Genomic DNA, 18,352 nt, shown 5'->3' on the forward strand with positions numbered 1-18,352 from the left:
ATTGGCACAAAGGCTAACTCAGACAGGAAAACCAGAAGATGCTGGATGAGATTAAAAAGTTGTCTGCATTTAGAAGATTTGTCATGATTAAAAGCTGGGGAGGAGGAGGGGTGGAATACTGCAACACTAAGACAAAAGCCATCAAATCAGAAAGCAAAACAGCTTGCTGCCAGGAATGGGGGCTGAAAGCTCAAACAGTTTTAACACTAAAATGAAATTCCAATAGAGCAGATCACTAAAACAAATTATTCCTTAAACATGGCAAGGCCAAAGCAGACTTTAAAGCCACTGAAAAAGGATGAAGAATTGTGTCTCTACATGATTAACCATGACTTTATACTTATTGCTGTTTTCCTACACAAACACTCGCTGTTGTCTCTGCCAAGTGTCCACATAATCACCACATTGTATTTTTATTCACAATAATCTCTTTGAAAAGGGAGGGGAAAGTCTTTCCATGTGGTTGGTTTTGTTTTAGGTAACTGGTTCTTTTTGTTTTCTTCTAGGTTAGGATTTTGGGCTTTTTCTATCATTCTTCTAATTACTTTTTCAGTCAAAGGTGTGACTAAATGCTGAGATGCTGACGTGCTGATGCCACATTTTGCCAGAAGTGCATATTTGCTTGCCAGAAAGGTCTCTTATGTACTCTAGTGAGCTGTTGTAATTTCAGGGCATTCCTTGTCTCAGTGACTTGAGAACTGGTTTTCCTATTGCAGTTTTAAAGTCATTTTGGACAGAAAAGATAGTTTGTCTTTCCCAGAAAAAGCTGCAGAAAGGCTTAGGTACAAAATGACATGAAACCCACTGCTTGGTGAAGATTTTTGTACAGCCTTACATATGATACACACCTCTAGGGTCTCCATAAATGAGGAAAATTGAGATACTGAACAGCCTTTAGAAGGGCGTGTGCTCTTATGCCTAAAGTTAAGGTGAAGCTTAGGCACGAGACCCTCAAACCACAGCCACTGGCTGGAAAGCTGGTGACTTCCAAACCTCTGTGGCAGTTCCAGGATGTTTGTTTCAGGTGCTTTGAGTCCCTTCCTGCAAGCTGAAAGAGTGCAGCAACACACTGCAGGGAGGCCTAGCACAGCACAAGTGGGACTTCACTCTCTGCAGATGATACAGGGCCAGGAGATACTGGTGCTATGCTGAAGAATTTAATTGCAACTTTGGCTTATCCTACTAGGCCTGTAAAATATAATGTTCTTCAGGTTTAATACATACTATTTCCTGCAGCATTACTGCCTGCTGCTTTCAGCCAGGATCTCTGAAAAACTTTCAGCAAATAGATCGTTGTTGAAGAGACTGGGTAAGTTGTTGAGTGGACAAGAGGTGACACAAGGAAGAGAAACAGGGAGAAAAAAGGAGTAAACACAATAGATGCAAAGCCAGCATGTGAAGTAGTCTGAGGTACAGCTTTTGAGCTTCTCTGGCATGAAATGCTCCCTTAGGACAAGCCTGTTCAGAGGCCATCACCTGCTGCTGCTGCTGCATTCTCCGTGCCTGTGCTGTGCTCTGGCTGCGTGTTCCGCTGCCCTCTCTCTGCTGCAGGCAGGGCTGCACTGTGCCTGAAGCTCGGGGAACTGCCATGCTTGGCCAGAATACCACAGCACAGAGCAGGGAAGGGGAGGAAGTGATAGACTGGAAACTGAAAGCCAGAAACCTCCAGGAGCAAAGCAGAGGAATATTAACTACTCCAGCTCCTTCATTTTTAAGTGTTACCGTCACCAGGCACATGGAGTTACAAATCCTCAAGTGCCTCATTTTTCTAATGAAGAGAAAGAAATTAAGCACTGGCCTGGGATAGGGAGTTTACACCAACTTTGTACTCCATCATTTATTAAAACTGGTGCCACTTAGCATTATGTATTCCCTTCCCCCACAGAAATTTATTTTATGTGAGGCACTGCTATAAAGTGAAAAAACCTACAAAGTTGCTTCTTACAAATGCAACGTGTTCTTTGGCAGGTCAGTCCATGGGGAAGGACTAACTCAGCTGACAGGAAAGAGTTAAGGGCTTGAACCCACCAGCTTGTGTCTGGGCAGATTCCTCAGCCTCTGGCAATGGGCTCAGTATCATCCCTGCATGACAGGCACAGAGTAGCAGCACACCCCAAATCCAGTTTTTACTTGTAAATAGGAACACTGGTCGTGGTACTACCTTCAGGTTTACTTTAGCAGTTACATCTGTTTACAGCATTGCTGATCTCAGGCACCTCATCTATTTTTGCTGAAGCTGCTTATTTTCTAAAACTGGCAGATTCTGAACCATATGTTACAGGTTTAAAGTTCTTAGAAAAACCTTAAAGAAAACTAACAATACAGTACAGCTTAAAGAGTACCCCTCTACCCCACCCCCAAATCAATGTAGTGAAAGAATACAGAAAGGAGTGTAAGTCATGGTAGAATATCAAAAAACACAGTATGTCATTCTTCCCCTGCATGTAATTATGAAAAGGATATATCATTGTAGTAAAATCTAATAAGATCTAAAAGCTTGCTGGAACTCAACAGAAATGAAAACCACAAGTTGAATAAGCCACAGGTGACAAAGCTGGACCATCAAACCAGTACATAAGCCTTGGCAAACAATCCAGTATTGCTTCATGTATTTCAAGTTTCAAATCAAACAAGACCACTGCCTCACTTCATCCAATATTTTCAACAACAAAAATCACTGAACTTCACCATATCGGCCTTACTTGAGTTCCACTTTCCCTTCTAGGAAAGCACCTTGTATTGTCTGGCAGACATTAGGGGTCTGTGATCCATTCAATTCCTCAGTTCTGAAAATGTTTATCTTCCTAAGTATTAACCAGTTGCATCCCATTTTAATTTTTTTAAGAGAGATTTAGGTCACTTAATTGAAAAACATGTTTTATTCCACCTTTAAAAAGGTAATGCAGACTGTTACTTCAGAAAGCAATAGGATAAAAACCTTTATTGTTCCACCTTTGAAAGAGTTCATTTTCTATGGGTATGAATTTTTGTAACATAATTTTGTTACATTAGAAACTTCAGCTCCTTAGAGGCTTCATGTGGAGTAGCAAAAAAACCTTCAAAACCAATTCAATCCCATGTCTTCAAGTAAGATACCACTTGGGCACAAGGAATCTCTAGGATTAGAATCAGTTAAGATCTTCCACCTCCTCCCTTTCCTGTGTTCTTTGTCCTCATTTCATGCCAAGCTTTCACCAGTGGTTCTCTGTTCTTCCATATGAGCTCGTGGCCATAAGTCACATACCACCTGGGAAAGAAAGCCATAGTTAAAGTTAACTGTGACATCCCTCTGCACCTGAGGGAAAACAGGCTGAGCCTGAAAGCAAGGAAATACTCAGTGTAGGAGACAAGATAAACTAAGGCACAAACAATAACATGCTTGGAAAACAGCAGTAAGCCACTCATTCTCTTGACTGCAAACAGTTAACTTTGTTGTTCTTATTTGTCTCAGTCCTGAGAACGAACAGTTTCCCTGCCTTTAATTTCAAGCTGTTGTGATTTCCACTTAGAAAGGCATAAAAAATATCTCCATATAAAAGACTGTTAAAACAGTTGTGTTGCTTGTGCTGATCCTTACTGACAATACCAAGGAAAAGTGTTCTTTCTTCTCCTATATAAATACAACTGCCCCATAAAGAACAACCACATTCCATTCAAAATGAATTTTCTTCTATTTGCACCTAAAGATTAATCTATCAAAGTGTTCTAGCTTTGTTTATATTCACAGACAATTACATATGCTAATACATGAATATCAAGATAAGTGATTAGCAATGGAGGTTATGGAGGAGAGGCATGAGGGGAAGCAACCACATGGAAATAGGTTGAAGGTTCTCTCCCAAGCCCAACTCCACACGTGAATCCTGAGGAACAAAAGCACTTTTCTGTGAGCCAGGAGCCAGTGAACTGGCCCTCCCTTTAAATCAGACAGCTGCTTTCTAAAGTGGGAGGCAATGTATAGAAAATACTTTGGCCATTCAACATAGGTCCTAAATAAGTGAAGGCCCTTTCTCTTTTAGGATGAAGTGATCAAAATCATCACTGAGCAGAACAAATAGGTAAAAATACGTAGGTGAGGAAAGCAAGAAACTTGCCAACTCCAGACCATTTTTACTGCAACTGCTATCTTCTTTTAATATGTGAATGTGCCTTAGCAATGCAGACTGTTCTTCCTCACAATGAACAAGCTGATTCAGACCCATCAGGACAGAAAGCAGTTCTGAATCAGCAAGACTACATCAGATGCATTTGTGATACCAGAGACAGGGAGAAAAGGAGGCTGTACAGCACACAGCTTACTGACACCAAAGCCAAGAAACAGGGAACTATTTGGTCTACAAGCTAGTTTGCCTTTAAGTCTGGCCTAGTGAAATCTCAGGCAGCCTTTTCAAATGCCTACATAAAATATTAAAAAATGCACTTAGCAATAGGTCTGCAATTGGGTAGAAGGGGAAAAATTCAACGTAGTTCAAACATGGAACAATACAGAACTGTTTCCTACAAACTTGTTTCTAGTAGTTCTTACTAATTAGGAAGAACTAATTTACTAATTTGTCCCCACAAAGGCAATACAGCAACACTGAGAAAACTGCAGTAGAGGCTGCTCAAAGGAATCTGGCCAGAGCTTTAATTAACTCTGTAGCTCTCTGTATATTTGCAATTAGAGGAAAAACACTGATACAAAGACATTTTTTTAGCTCTTTAAAGTTATTTTAATTTGTCTATTCTGTGTTTTCTGGGAATCTTTTCTGCCCTGTGACTCTCTTCAATGTGCTGGCAAGTGCAGGACAGAAACAGCCAGCCCAGGTTACAGGGCCACCTGACATTTAATCCATGATTCTATGGCAGCTCAGTTCAATTCTTGAAGCTCATCAGTTAACAATGTTTTCCACAAAAATTTACAGCACTAGAAGGGTAACAGTGAGTTGTACTCATTGCTAGTTAAGACAACTTTACAGAAAAAAACCCACACTTCAGCAATATAGGAAGAGAGAAAAATACAGGATTAAATTAAATACAAAACAGAGTTAGTAAATACAGACTTACATTCCAAAGAGAGCTCCCCCAAGGTGTGCAGCATGGTCAAAAAGTCTCCAGCCTAAAACAAGCCCTGCAGTGTCAAATGCAATTATGGCTTTTAAAGCCTAGAAATGAGAGAACATGGAATGGACAGGATCAGTCACAGCACAAAATGGCCAATGATAACAGTTTTCTATTCTAGCACAGAGCAAGAATTTGGAATCAAAAACATCCTATAGATTTTATATCAAAGAAATTACTGTAAAAAAGTTGTTTTAAAACAAGAGACTCAGTCTCCAACTGTATTGTGCTGTCAAAATACAGATGTGAGCAGCTACAGAATAATGCAGGGTGGGAATGTGTCCTTTTTGAACACTCAGTCTCTTCCAATCTTCATTTCTAAAGCTACAAATACATTCCAAACTAAGGTCAGGAGGAAACAAAAATTACTTGAAAGAGTACATGCTATAAAAGACACCACAAAATATGTAATTGCAATATTCTCATTCTCTAATTCTGATGTAGCTTAGATTTATGTGCATCTGTGCTCCTGAACACAACTCTCTAGTGGATGGAACACAGGGGGCAGCATTCCTGTTATCTTATCTGATATGAACATCTGTTGGAAGGCAGAAAATCAGGATTGCAGTGAACAACTCCACAGCAGAGCAGCATGAGCTGCTGGTGTACCATCTTCAGGAGACACAAGGCACCATAACTGTCCACAGACAACATTTTACTAAATGCCTCATTTCATAAAGACTGACAGATTTAATGCAAGGATGAAATGGTACTTTAGGCAGGATTTCTTTCCTTAAGCCTAGGGGTTAGAATAGAAGCTCCATTGCTACACTGGCTTGTTTCATTTGAAAGCTCATCACAGTACAGGTAAGGCAGATTAAAGAACTCTGTAAAGTTTAGATAAACAATTATACAATTTTGTAGTTGGGCCAAAATCATTCCAATGCTTCTACTGCAATAGCTGATATTAATCTTGTTTTGCAGAGAGCACTTGCTCATGGCAGTGCTCTCTGTAGCTCTGCCTATATTTCCACCCTGGCCACCTTTTAAAGAAAGATGCAGTTAAAGGGTAGCATGCAAAATCCCCAGGTCAGCCCAAGCAGAAGTGCAAGAAAAACATGAAAGCTACATCTAAGAATGTTTGTTCAAATCTATAAGCTTCACTTACAAAGAGTATTAAATCTCATGATCTTGGAATGACCTGGCTTAACTGCTTTAAGCAGTAAAACACCTTTAAGTAGTGGCCCAAACATGATTAACTTATTAAAGCAAGTTGAGATATACATGAGAAGCTTTTCTTAAATGTGGCAGTGGATGTGCATAAAACAACTTCATGAAACAGAAAAAATAGGAGTCCTAGTACTACACACAAAGACAAGTCTTAGTAGCCTACTTCTAATTCCAAATGTGTTCCTGAAAGTATCAAAAGATGATATGGGAAGACAAATGTTCCTCCAGGGCTGGAATATAATCTCAAGAAGCAAAATTCTGTGTTTCCCATCTTGATAATTTTTAATTTAAAGACCACATACCAGTTTTACAGCAGCCTGTTTCAAGTGCTGCTATAAAAACATCACCCATCAGAAAGAAGAGGATGTGTATGTAGGGTGTATGTAGGTTCCTCAGACAGGTGAACCTGACTCCCTCCCAGCTTCTTTCACTTCTTGGGATTAGATCTGAAACAGACCCATGGAGGATGGAATTTAGGATAATTCTGAATTCACCACACTCCGCTGTAATGACTCTGCTAGGCTGCACCAATTCTGAATTGATCCCTGTGACTTCTATGACCCCTCTTCTCTTTTAAAATAAATTTAACAGCTTAGAAACACAGAGGAAGAGGACACATGGTCAGATACTGAAGCGGCAGGGGGAAAATGTTTTAAGAGTAGCATTTCTTTGAAGTTCAAAGGCACTTACACTTCCTGCTGTAAATGTGAACATTGGAAGAAGTATGATGGCCAGCTTTGCCTCTGGCATCTTCGTACACACGGCTGCAAGGACAGTCATTATAGCTCCTGACTGGAAACACAGGAAAATACATCAAAGCAAGCTAAGATGTTACATAAGGGATAATATATTTTTCTGCATGTGAACCTGTTTTCCTTTTAGCTTTTATTTTCAAATGCAGCCCTGTGGTAAAACTCAAAGTATGTCATCTTTTGTCACCACAGAAAAGTTCCAAATAAAAATAAAACAACACACCACTATTTATTTCAATATCTGGAATTTTAAATACTGGCGAAAAACATCCTTCAAATCCTCTAACATAATTAAGAAACACCCACTCCTAAATTTAAGATGATGATTTCTGGAAATGTTCTGTTTCCCAAGTAAACCCTAGAAATCTAAAATTTATTAATCAAGCATAGACACATCTGATGAAGCAAAATCATTCTGAAGCTTGTAAAAAACCAATAAAAATAAGAGATGGACAGGAACAAAAACCTTTAGTCAATGAAACAAGTAATTCCCTGGACTGTACTAAATTGACCATGGGGTTTTGTATCCCTGAAATAATCTCAATGGAAAAGCTCTGAATGCAGTAAACCAATGCAATGTGTGGTAATTTCAGTAAGCTCAGATCAGTAAGACTAAGGGAAAGTAATTTGCTCCAGATATAATTCATTCATAAGACAAAGGGACAATACACATACAGCATTTGCAGAAGTTCTAACTTCAGCACAGCTAAAGAGTTTTTTTCATTCTAACAGAATAATGAGAATCTTACTTTGGGCTTTTATCAAAATTATTCAGTTTAGTAAGTTAAGCCTTTAAAACCTGGCAAATGCCTAGGTTAACCTCAAATGCAAGGTAAGTGTTTTAAAACATTCTACTACTAAAAACACTTGGAAAGAACTGGCAGCTACAGAAGCTCCTCAGCCTGCCTCATATTGTTCATCGTGTGAGATTTTTGGCAGGAGTGCTGCCCTTCCTGCACAGCATGCCCTACAACTTCCACTGGGATCACATGCTGAGTTTGATTGTCTGATTACATTATCTCTTTCCAAAGTATTCTATTTTTAATTAGAGAAGACTGCTACACAATTACGAAATACCATTTTTGCAATAAAAAGTTACATAACTGATCTGCTCAGGGACAAGAGCTCCTGCTGTTCAGGACTCACTTACAACCCTCAGCACTAAGTGGTGTTAGTTCTGGGCAGAGCTGCAGCAGAGGGAACATATCTGAAGAACAGGCAAGTTGTGGCACAGGAGAACCAGTTCAGGAGAACCAGTTTGTACCTGGTTACTTGATTGTGATAAACCTCTCTAGTTTCCATTACCCCAAATGGACTCTTGGCTTTTAAAGAGGTGAAAGAATAGAGCAGGCTTTCAAATTGGCTTCAAAGATCATGATCAGTCTCTCATATTCCAAGATACTTACAGCTCCAAGGGATGGTTCAAACCTTCCTGTGGCCATTTTAGCGACGTAACTGACAAAAGTGGAGATAACCCCTGAAAAAGAGAAATTACTGCTGGAAATCATGGCAGTAAGGCAGACCAGCATCAGAAAGTACAAATTAACTGTCATCTCTTGTCACAAAAATTCCAAGAGACTGTATTAACAGCTGTTTTATTTAGGTAGTAAAGCAGGAATTAAAACCAGATACAGTTTTATATTTCAAAGCCCAGTATCTTAAACCCACCAAAAATCTGTATGACAGCAAAGTAGTACTGCCTTTAGTATAAAGCAATGTGTGGGACTGAACAATGGCCATCTGTCATCATATATCTATTAACCAAGCACACATTTTACTTGTATGAATACATATTTATATTTTTTAAGTGTTGTAAATATATATATTTAACATTACCAGCAGAAAGATACACTGCAATGAACTGCTCACATCCCAGAAGAGAGACAATGCTGCTGGAAAAGCTCCATAGAACATACATATTTGCTGCCATGTGGAAGAGAGAGAAGTGACTAAACGTAGAGAGCAGCATGGGAGAACACAGGGCTCCTACAAAAGAGAAAAGCAATGCACATGAAGTCATTTAATTTGCTTCAACTTACACATCATGTAGACTAGAAATCTATCAAGAGACACTATAGGATAATTATGCCTAGAATCTCAAATACAAGCTAGGAAGTAAACCCAGCAATGGAACAAATTTCAAATTCCAAGCAATGCCTTTTGCAAAGGAAGAACATATACCCCAAAGATCTGCAAGTTGTAATAATAATCTTAGTTACCTATTGGGATTGTTTCATAGAAAACATTATGACCTATGTCCTATGCTTTGAAAAAGAAAAAAGGTATTTCATTTATTTATATATACGGTGAAGGATTTTTAATACATGAGCAGCCATATGAAATGAATTTGCAACAAAGATGAACTCAGAGATAAAACAGTTTTCCTCTTTGAAAAAGCTACCAGCTCTCCTCACTGAAACAGCAGCCTTGAAAATGCAAACAAGCCAATTAGCAGGTTTGAAGGTCAACATTATTTAAAACAGGAGTGTTTGGGGTGACATGCTCAGATCTGGGTAGCAGATATCTTTAGCTTTGGAGTGTGTGGGGGAACTGGCCGAGTTTCCACCTTTTCAGCAGAAATTAAGATGTAGCAGGAAGTACCTTCCAAACATGTTTGTCTCCTTGTCCTTTTAATTCTTTTCTCTGCTGCAGAAATGAAACTCCATTTTTCTGCCATTAAATATTACTATTTTTTTTCCTAGGTTAATATCTTCAGCACATTTCACACACAGTGAAAGCCAAGTTGGTGCTTGGGTTTGTTTGGGTTTTCCTAATGTGACTGAAAGCACAGCTTTGAAGCAAGGACTCTGTACACAACCTACAGACTAATCCTTGTCTACTGATGAAAGCATGCGTGCACATGACTGATGATGGTTCTGTCTGCATCCCACAGAACATTAAAGGGGGGAAATAATCACATTTGAGTCTAGTTTATGAATGGCATTATGTAGTACAGCTTATTTTCCTCCTTCACTGAGTGGCTTGATTTGCACTCTGTCCAAGAAAACAGTTTGGCTGATGTCACTGGGAGAAGCACCTCTCACCTTTATTCAGGCAGGAGCTGCATCCCACTGCATGCAGGAAAAGGCCAGAGAGCAGGCAACAGTTCTGATGTTACAATATTTAGAAAAGCACCAGTTGTGCTTGTTTTAAAAAATCAGATCATTACTCCTGACATTGTTCCCCTCAAACCATTTCCTGCCTGGATGGAATAATGTGTTTGAGCAGGACTGAGATTGCTTGTGGGTGATGGAGCTCTCAGTAAGCCACGTGCCACCTGAGCCTTCTGCAGTATCATCAGAGGTTCTGTTACATCTCTGTGTAGGAAAGGCACCCAAATTATTGTTCACTTACTGGAGGATGGATTGGAGGTGAAATATGTAAACATAAACCGTCGCATGCCAGGCAGTCTCCACAAACAGAACACAAAGACATTTGCAGCTATGATACCTATCAAGAGGGGAAAAGAAAGTATAAAAGCAAATTACCAATGTAATACACCATAATGCTTACTGAAAGCAAGTATTTAAAAAGACAGCTTGTAGAATTGTCCTTTTTCTTCACAATTCCATTAAAAGCAATATCCACTTCTTACTTTGTACACAGTTTAGAAAAAGCAATGAAAAACATTGAAAGCTACATTTATATAGTGGAAGTCTTTCAGAAATATGACATTTAATTGCAACTGTTCTAACACACAGTGTAATGAATCCAACAGTCCACAAAGATCTGTGCTGGGAAGGTTCAAGCTATGGTTTCAAACTGCTATATTCTATTGCAGAATCAATGAAAAAGGAGCCAGCTAAGAGGTCCCATTTCCTGCCCCTCTTGCTATTTATTTCCAAATGCCACTGATCTACTGCACAGTTGCATTTAACTGCACAAGAGGAGAACACTGGGGGAACCATACAAATACACAGTACATATCCTGTCCATTTCTGGAGGGGGCTTGGCTTTAAGAAAACTGCAAAGTTGAATTGGCTTTGTGACCTTTGGGAGACAGCAAACACACAGCTTTTTACTTCACAGATGTTATTGCTATCTTACTTTACTTTGAATAGGAGTGTAAATTATTGGAAACATAATGAAAATGTATTATTTCTTGTTTAAAGTGCCTTCTCTATTTCTGTCCAAACATTTAGGTATTTAAAATGTTTTATAATACCTGGAAACATGAAAGGTGAAACAACTTAAATGGCATTTAAGTAACCTTACACTAACAACCTGCTAATACAGATTCAGTATTAGCAGGTTAATGTAGAATATATAGCAGGAGATAGGGCTCAGCTATTGGATTTGAATCAAGCTCTCATCAATTCTGTTTCACACATTACATTTATCTCAGGAATTTGGCATTAGGCTAACCAATCAAAACTACATTATAACCAAAGGAAGGCTCAAAGGCTAATTTTTTGCTACTTTTCATATGTCATACTGCAAATATGTAACTATTGGGGAATTTTTAATTCCCACATTTCAGTGGAATATATCCACCTATTTCTTCTAAAAGCATTTGCTGTTTTTCATAATTCGTGAGCAAAATATTGCTGGGGGAGGATTCTACTTAATCCTCCACACTCTCTCACACAGGAACTTTTTTAAGGCATAGAAAAAATAGTTTGTAAGAAGGAGTGGTAGCAGAAATAGTGTATGTGCAGGTGTAAATTTCCACATGCTTTGTGCCCAACAACCTAAACAAGGTATGAAAGCCATCTGTTTTAATATACTGTACCTGTTTGCCATATTTCTCTTCCTGTGAATGTCTAATACTTGTAAGCTAACACAAACCTGTCACAGTCCGCTGACCCTCAGTCAGGCTATTCCACCAGCTGTTAACCTGGAACAGAATTGTGGTCCATCAATGCCACCATAAAGCACTTGCAATTTCAAAAACAGCCAGGTAAAGCTTATACATTTTTAAGAATGGAAAGCGTTTGTTTGAAATCTGTGAAGTAAATTGGTTTCAATTTTTTTTACTTCTGATTGCTTTAGCTTTTCAAGTTGACATTTCCTTACTGAAGAAAAGCTATCTACCCTCCTTTTCATGAAATACCCCAATATGGATGAAGAGGTGCTCCAAAAAGAATGGGGTTATATCCTTCTGCACAACTCCAGTGGGTTTACCCTGCTTGCATTAAACAAAGATCTAGCCCATAATGCTGACTTAGCAGATTAGCCAAAGTTAGCATAAATCCTGCCTCGACTAAGCCTCACCCTAATGCTGTCTAACATCACACCACCCACCTTTGAGTGATTCCACTTTTGTGCCAGGATCACTTTTGCAGAGGTGGCTCACAAGATGTGGAATCCATTCCCCCTTGCGTCCAGTTCACCCAGCCCTCCTCCAAGTTTAAAACCCCTGAAAAAGTTTATTTTGAGTGCAGTCAGCCCACAGACAAATTGCACCCCCCTTTCCCTTCCTCAGCTTTTGTAATCATTTTGGACATATATTTTGTTGCTACCTCAATGACCTTCCAACCATATTGATGGGGACAATGTCATAAAAATTATCTGCAGGTTGGAGGCAGGGGATGTAATGATGTACAAAAGAAAGTATTCACTGCTTGATATCAAAGTAACAACTTCATTGCATTTTTTGTTTAATTATCTGGCAGAGGATAGTCTCCAGTATAAGAACACAGAACAGATATGATTTTTCTAAAATACAAGGATTATATGCCCTCAGAAACAACGGGGGAATCCTGAACTCTTAGAAATAGAACTTACCCGTTGAAGATGGGGATTGGGAGTTTAAGCCTATTAACAACAGTGCAGTTTAGTTTTCTTTTTTGGATAGCTAATCACCAGATCTTCCCCTTCAGATTTTGAAGGAAAACAAAAGTGTAAAGACATAATTATTTTAAAATATTAAGTGCTGATCATAATCTCCCCTGCAGTTCATATACACCAAGCTTGAAAGTCTGCTGGGATAAAGGTAATTTTCTTTCTAGCAGCTTATACATGGTTCTGTGGTTTGGATTTTTGACCAAGACAGTACTGGGAACACACTAATGTTCTACATTCTGGTGAATGTAGAACATCATCAGCACAACATTTGCACAACATCAAGATCTTCTGCATTTCTCACTCTGCAGCTGCAGGTTGCAACAAGCTGGAAGGGGACACAACCAAGCAGGTGATCTGAACTAACCAGAGATATTCCCACCAAATAAAGGCATCCCCCCAAAAGAGGGGATTTCAGGAGCTTTAACATATTTTTCTCATGAACTGGTTGGGCACTGGTCTTTCCACAGGAGATTGTGAGTGACTACCTATGCATCACTTGTTTTCTTCTCTCTTCTCATACTTACTAAACAATTTTTTGGTGATTGTTTTATCTTTACCCCCAAAAGTTTTCTTGCTTTTCTTCCTCTCCCAGCCCACTGGGGGTTTGTGGGGGCCATGAGCAAGGAGCCCCATGGAGCTCTGCTGCCCACCAGGGTTATCCCACATGCCCATTTCCACAGCAGTGCTGGTGTGCACCATGCACATCAGAAAATCAGCTCCTGTGTGTCCCAGGACCCCGAGCCTCTCCAGCTCCATGCTCAGCCCTACTTCCCTTAGACCAGGAGACCTGAACGAGTACCAAGCCTGGCCTATCACAAGCCAGTAGTAACCTTGAAACAAATGCAAACATACATGAATGTTTAGGTTAGGTTAAAGTATACTTAATTAAAAGTATACTTTTAATTAAGTATACTTTATCAGTATAAATCATATTTATACTGATAAAGTATAAATATCAGTATAAATGACTGATATTTTTGGGATGCCAACTAAATTTATGACAAATCTTGCAGCAGTTATTTTGTTCTTGCTGCCCAAACTTAAAAGTATTTGTGTGGAAATGTCAGCTCTTAAAGTAAAAAAGCCCTCTAAAACCTTGTATTTTTAAGGGTTTAAAGGCTGAAAATATGCATTTCAGAAGGCAGAGAACTGAAAAGCCTTAAGCATAAGACTGAGAATTTAATCTAGTTCTGTCCTCTGAGAATTCATGTTCACTTTTGAGAGCACTTAAGATGAAGCAAGAACATTTGTTGGAGGGTTTTTTATGGAGGAAAAGCAAACGGTACCTAGTTTAGATGAACAAATTCCTACTACTGACCTCTCCTTCCTGCAGTTCTGGGTGAAGATGGTATTTTTCTCCATTTTTCCACTATAACCTTCACAGTGATATTGAGTTACAGTTTTCTAGAACTAATTCTATCAGTTTTCCTTGCACGTCAACTTATCCACTGTAATTTTTTGAGAAGTCAATATTTCTGCAAGTTCCAAATCAGAAAAGGCAGGGCAAGTACGTGTTGTACAGACGATGCTCACACCGGAGGAGAGCTGAAGCTGTGCCTCGCAGGGCTCCACCCCTGTGCGAGCATCCCGGCTCTGCGTACCTGCTTTCTGAAGTCGCCTCTCTTCTGCGGCCGCATTTTATCCATCCAGTCCGCTCGAGCCTCCTCAAAGTAGGTCTGGACGCGCGACTTGAGCGACTCATACTGCCAGATGGCGGCGGAGCCGAAGGCCGAGCCTGTGAACTGGGGATACCGGACAAGGCTCAGTGCCCGCCCCAGGCCCGGCCGGGGCACCCCGGGCAATGCCGCACCCCCAGCACGGCAACGGGACCTGCGGCACCACGGGACTCACAGCACGGCACAGCCCTTAAGGCTGGAAAACACCTTGAAGAGCATGAGTCCAAATGTCAGCACCACCACTGAGTTCACCATGTCCTCGAGTACATCCACGTGTTTTTTAAACACTTTCAGGGATGGGGACTCCACCACTGCTCTCGGCAGCCTGTTTCAAAGCTTTGCGTCCCCTTCTGTTGTTTTGTTGGATTTTTTTGTCCCCTAACATCTAATCTAAATCTCTCCTTGTGCATCTTCAGGCCATTTCCTCAGGTTTACTGGATGTTCAGTGTCATGAGATGATGCTTTATCAAAAACGCTCACAAACAAAACTGGTCAATGAAATTACTAAGTTCACCGAAATGGAATGAAACTGGGATACCTTTACGGTATTTCCATTGATTTAGCTGAAGTTACTTTGTATTAGTTCATTATAACGCTACAGTATTCGGCCAAGAATCTTGCGCTAACTTTGAGGGACTAAGAAGCGAAGCCCAGGGGGGAAGCATTCCCCTGAGACAGATGGAATATGCTCCTTACCGACCCGCTCTCCGCAGCCGTGCACAGCACCCGGCCCAGGAGCCACTTACCCCTACGGCGAACAGGAGCGGCTTCACCAGGCGGCGCGGCGAGGGGCGGCCGGCGGCGGCGGTGGGTGACGGCGGGCAGAGGCTGCGGCGGGGCAGCGGCGGGCCGGGCCGCGCCTCGGCGGCGGCTGCCGGGGGCTCCTCGGGCCGCGGCCGCGCCCGGCGGAAACCCCGCCGCGGCTGCAGCAGCAGCAGCGCCAGCCTGCGGGGGAAACATGGGAACCGTCAGCACCGCCCGCCCAAACCGCCTGTGCCCTCCCTGACCCTCCCTGTCCCTTGCCGTGCCGGCGGCACCTGTGCGGGCGCGGACCCCCGGCGCGGGCCCAGCACCGCCACGCCATGTTGGCGCCTGCCCGAGCGCTTCCGGGGCAACCGGGCGACATCTTCCCGCCGATGGCGGGCGAGCCGCTGGGTCACCGCATGGCAAAGGGCGGGCGCGGCTCCCCGCGGCTTCTGGGCCGCTCCGCACGGCAGGTGGATGGGTGCTCGTACAGCTCCCGGTGCCGCCGCCGGGGCTCGGCGGGCAGCGCCGCCGGGTCGGAGCCTCCTCGGGGCCGCCATGTCGGGTGGGTGGTGCCTGCTCCGCCGCCATGATGAGCGTGGCAGCGCCTTCACCGCCGCGGCCCCCTTGGTGGGCAGGGCTAGCCCGTGAGGCCGGGGGTGCCGAGGTTTCACAGAATCAAATATGCTGTGTTGGACGGGACCCACAAGGATCATCGAGTCCAACTGCTGGCTCCGCACAGGACCATCCCTAAGAATCCCACCGTGTACCCCTGAGTGTTGTCCAAACGCTCCTTGAACTCTGTCAGGCGTGGTTATGTGGCCGCTTCCTTGGGGAGCCTATTCCAGTGCCCAGCCACCCTCTGAATGAAGAACCTTTCTCTCTAATAGCCAACCTAAACCTGCCCTGACACAATTTCAGGCCATTCCCTCGGGTCCTGTCACCAGTCACCACTCAGTGCCTGCCCGTCCTCTTCCCCTCACGAGGAAGTTGCCATGAGGTCTCCTCCAGGCTGAACAGACCAAGTGTCCTCAGCCTCTTCTCATATGGCTTCTCAAGGCTCTTCTCCATCCTTGTGGCCCTCCTGTGGACACTCTGGAGTAGCTTAATATCATTTTAATATTGTGGTGCCCAAAACCCCTCAGGACTCGAGGTGAGGCAGTCTGAGCAGAGCAGACCAGAACAATCCGCACCAATGGTGATGCTCTGCCTGCTGACCCCCAGGACACAGTTGGCCCTCCGTGGTTGCCAGGGCACTGCTGATTCATATTCAACTTGCCACTGACCAGGAGCCCCAGATCCCTTTCTGTGACACTGCTTTCCAGGGTCTTGTTCCCCAGTTTGTAGGTACAAATATATACATTGGGGTTGTCCCATCCCAGGTGCAGAATCCAGCACTTTCCCGTTTTAAGCCTCACACAGCTGGTGATTGCCCAGCCCTCTGATTTATCAGGGGCTCTCTGCAGGGCTGATTTATTGAACTGCCCTCTAGAAGCCTTATGGAATAGGCAGAGCTTGTTTCTTCCTAGCCTGCAGCAGCCCAGGAGGTGAGGTGGAGGCTGGAGCTGCTGCCTCAGCATTGCCTTGCTCCATGTGTGGGTCCACATCACCTTGCCACACCTCAGCACCTTCCCTCCCCAGGCTCCTCTGCCCTGCCCCACCTCACTTCACCCCACCCTACCCTACCTTACCTCACCTCACCTCACCTCACCACTGGGCTGCTCCAGCAAAGGGCTGCTGGGTGACCAGATTCCCACCCCACCAGCTCCTTCAGGTCTCTTCCTTGTATCTGTATCAAGAATAGTTTAGCCAGCAGGACCAGGGGAGTGATCATCTCCTGTACTCGGCATGGGTGAAGCCACACCCCGAGTTCTGCGTGGAGTTTTGGGCCCCTCACTTTAAAAAGGACATTGAGGTGCTGGAGCATGTCCAGAGAAGGGCACCAAGGTTTAGAGAGGTTTAGAACACTTCTCTGATGAGGAGTGGCTGAGGGAGCCGGGGTTTAGAACACTTCTCTGATGAGGAGTGGCTGAGGGAGCTGGGGTTTAGAACACTTCTCTGATGAGGAGTGGCTGAGGGAGCCAGGGCTGTTCAGTCTCCAGGAGCTCAGCAGGGACCTCCTTGCCCTGTACAACTCCTTGGCAGGAGGCTGTAGTGAGATGGGGCCAGCCTCCTCTGCCGTATCTGCAGTGAGAGGACCAGAGGAAATAGTTTTAAGCTGAGGCAGGAGAATCAGATTAAATATTAAAACATGTTTTTCCCTGTTCAGGGGGTTAGGCATCAAAACAGGTTGCCAGGGAGGTGATGGAGTCCCCATCCTGGAGGTGCTCAACAGATATCTGGACCTGGTGCTGGGTGATGTGGTTTAGTGGCTTAGGGGTAGAGGAGCAGTGCTGGGTGGACAGTTGGACTGGATGATCTGAAAAGTCTCTTCCAACCTCAGTGATTCTATGATTCTGTAGTTACCCACACATGCCTGAGCAGGTGCTACAGTTGCCCCTGTGGTGCCCTTGCTGCCAGCCAGGTGCCTGCTCTCTGGCGCTGTGCTGCTCTTCCCAGCACCATCTCCATGCCAGCAAAGCTCTGCAGGGCTGGAGAGCTGTGTTAGCAGAGAACAGTCCACTGTACACACCACCAGCCTCCTGAAACTAAATGGGAAAAGAAAAGAGGTGTTTGCTTTGAAAGTAGCTTGAAGTCTGAAGATATTGTGTGCCCCTTCCTGGTTGCCTGTTTTGCCTGTGGACATACTCATGGGACAGCAAAGCCACCTACACGATGCCAAACACACCTGGGCCACCAGGCTGAGTGCAGAGCTGCCAAAATCCAGCTGCAGAAAAAACAGAGTTTTATCTAAGGGCACACGTGGAGGACAAGAGGCAGCAGTCACATATGGCAGCAGTCACATATTGCAGCAGGAAAAGTTCTGCACGGGTGAGAGGAACACGCTCCACAGGAGGGTGTTGTGCAAATTCCAGCTCTGGAGACTCCTCTGTTGTGACTGGATAAGGCTTGGGTCACCTGACTCAGCACTGAAACTCTGCTTTAGTGGGAGCTTGGCATCCGTGTGCCCGAAGTTATTTTGTAGTTCATTATGTGAAGGCAAAGTTAATAGCAAGATGAGAG

The 18,352-nt window shown here is 43.1% G+C and overlaps 1 protein-coding gene across 1 annotated transcript; it reads right to left on the reverse strand.

Annotated features, from left to right (window-relative positions):
• Nucleotides 1-2,575: 2,575 nt before the first annotated feature.
• PARL (presenilin associated rhomboid like) lies at nucleotides 2,576-15,633 on the reverse strand. Its single transcript, XM_071437110.1, has 10 exons — nucleotides 15,523-15,633; nucleotides 15,232-15,430; nucleotides 14,411-14,551; nucleotides 11,811-11,859; nucleotides 10,377-10,472; nucleotides 8,859-9,008; nucleotides 8,429-8,499; nucleotides 6,961-7,062; nucleotides 5,047-5,144; nucleotides 2,576-3,247 (listed from the first exon to the last, which is right to left on the reverse strand). The coding sequence occupies exons 1-10, from the start codon at nucleotides 15,609-15,611 to the stop codon at nucleotides 3,133-3,135; spliced, it is 1,110 nt and encodes a 369-aa protein (XP_071293211.1). The 5' UTR covers nucleotides 15,612-15,633; the 3' UTR covers nucleotides 2,576-3,132.
• Nucleotides 15,634-18,352: the final 2,719 nt, after the last annotated feature.

Source organism: Agelaius tricolor, unplaced genomic scaffold, assembly GCF_023055355.1.
Source record: "Agelaius tricolor isolate 1412-34295 unplaced genomic scaffold, bAgeTri1.0.p SCAF_12, whole genome shotgun sequence".
In the NCBI taxonomy this organism is placed as follows: Eukaryota; Metazoa; Chordata; class Aves; order Passeriformes; family Icteridae; genus Agelaius; species Agelaius tricolor.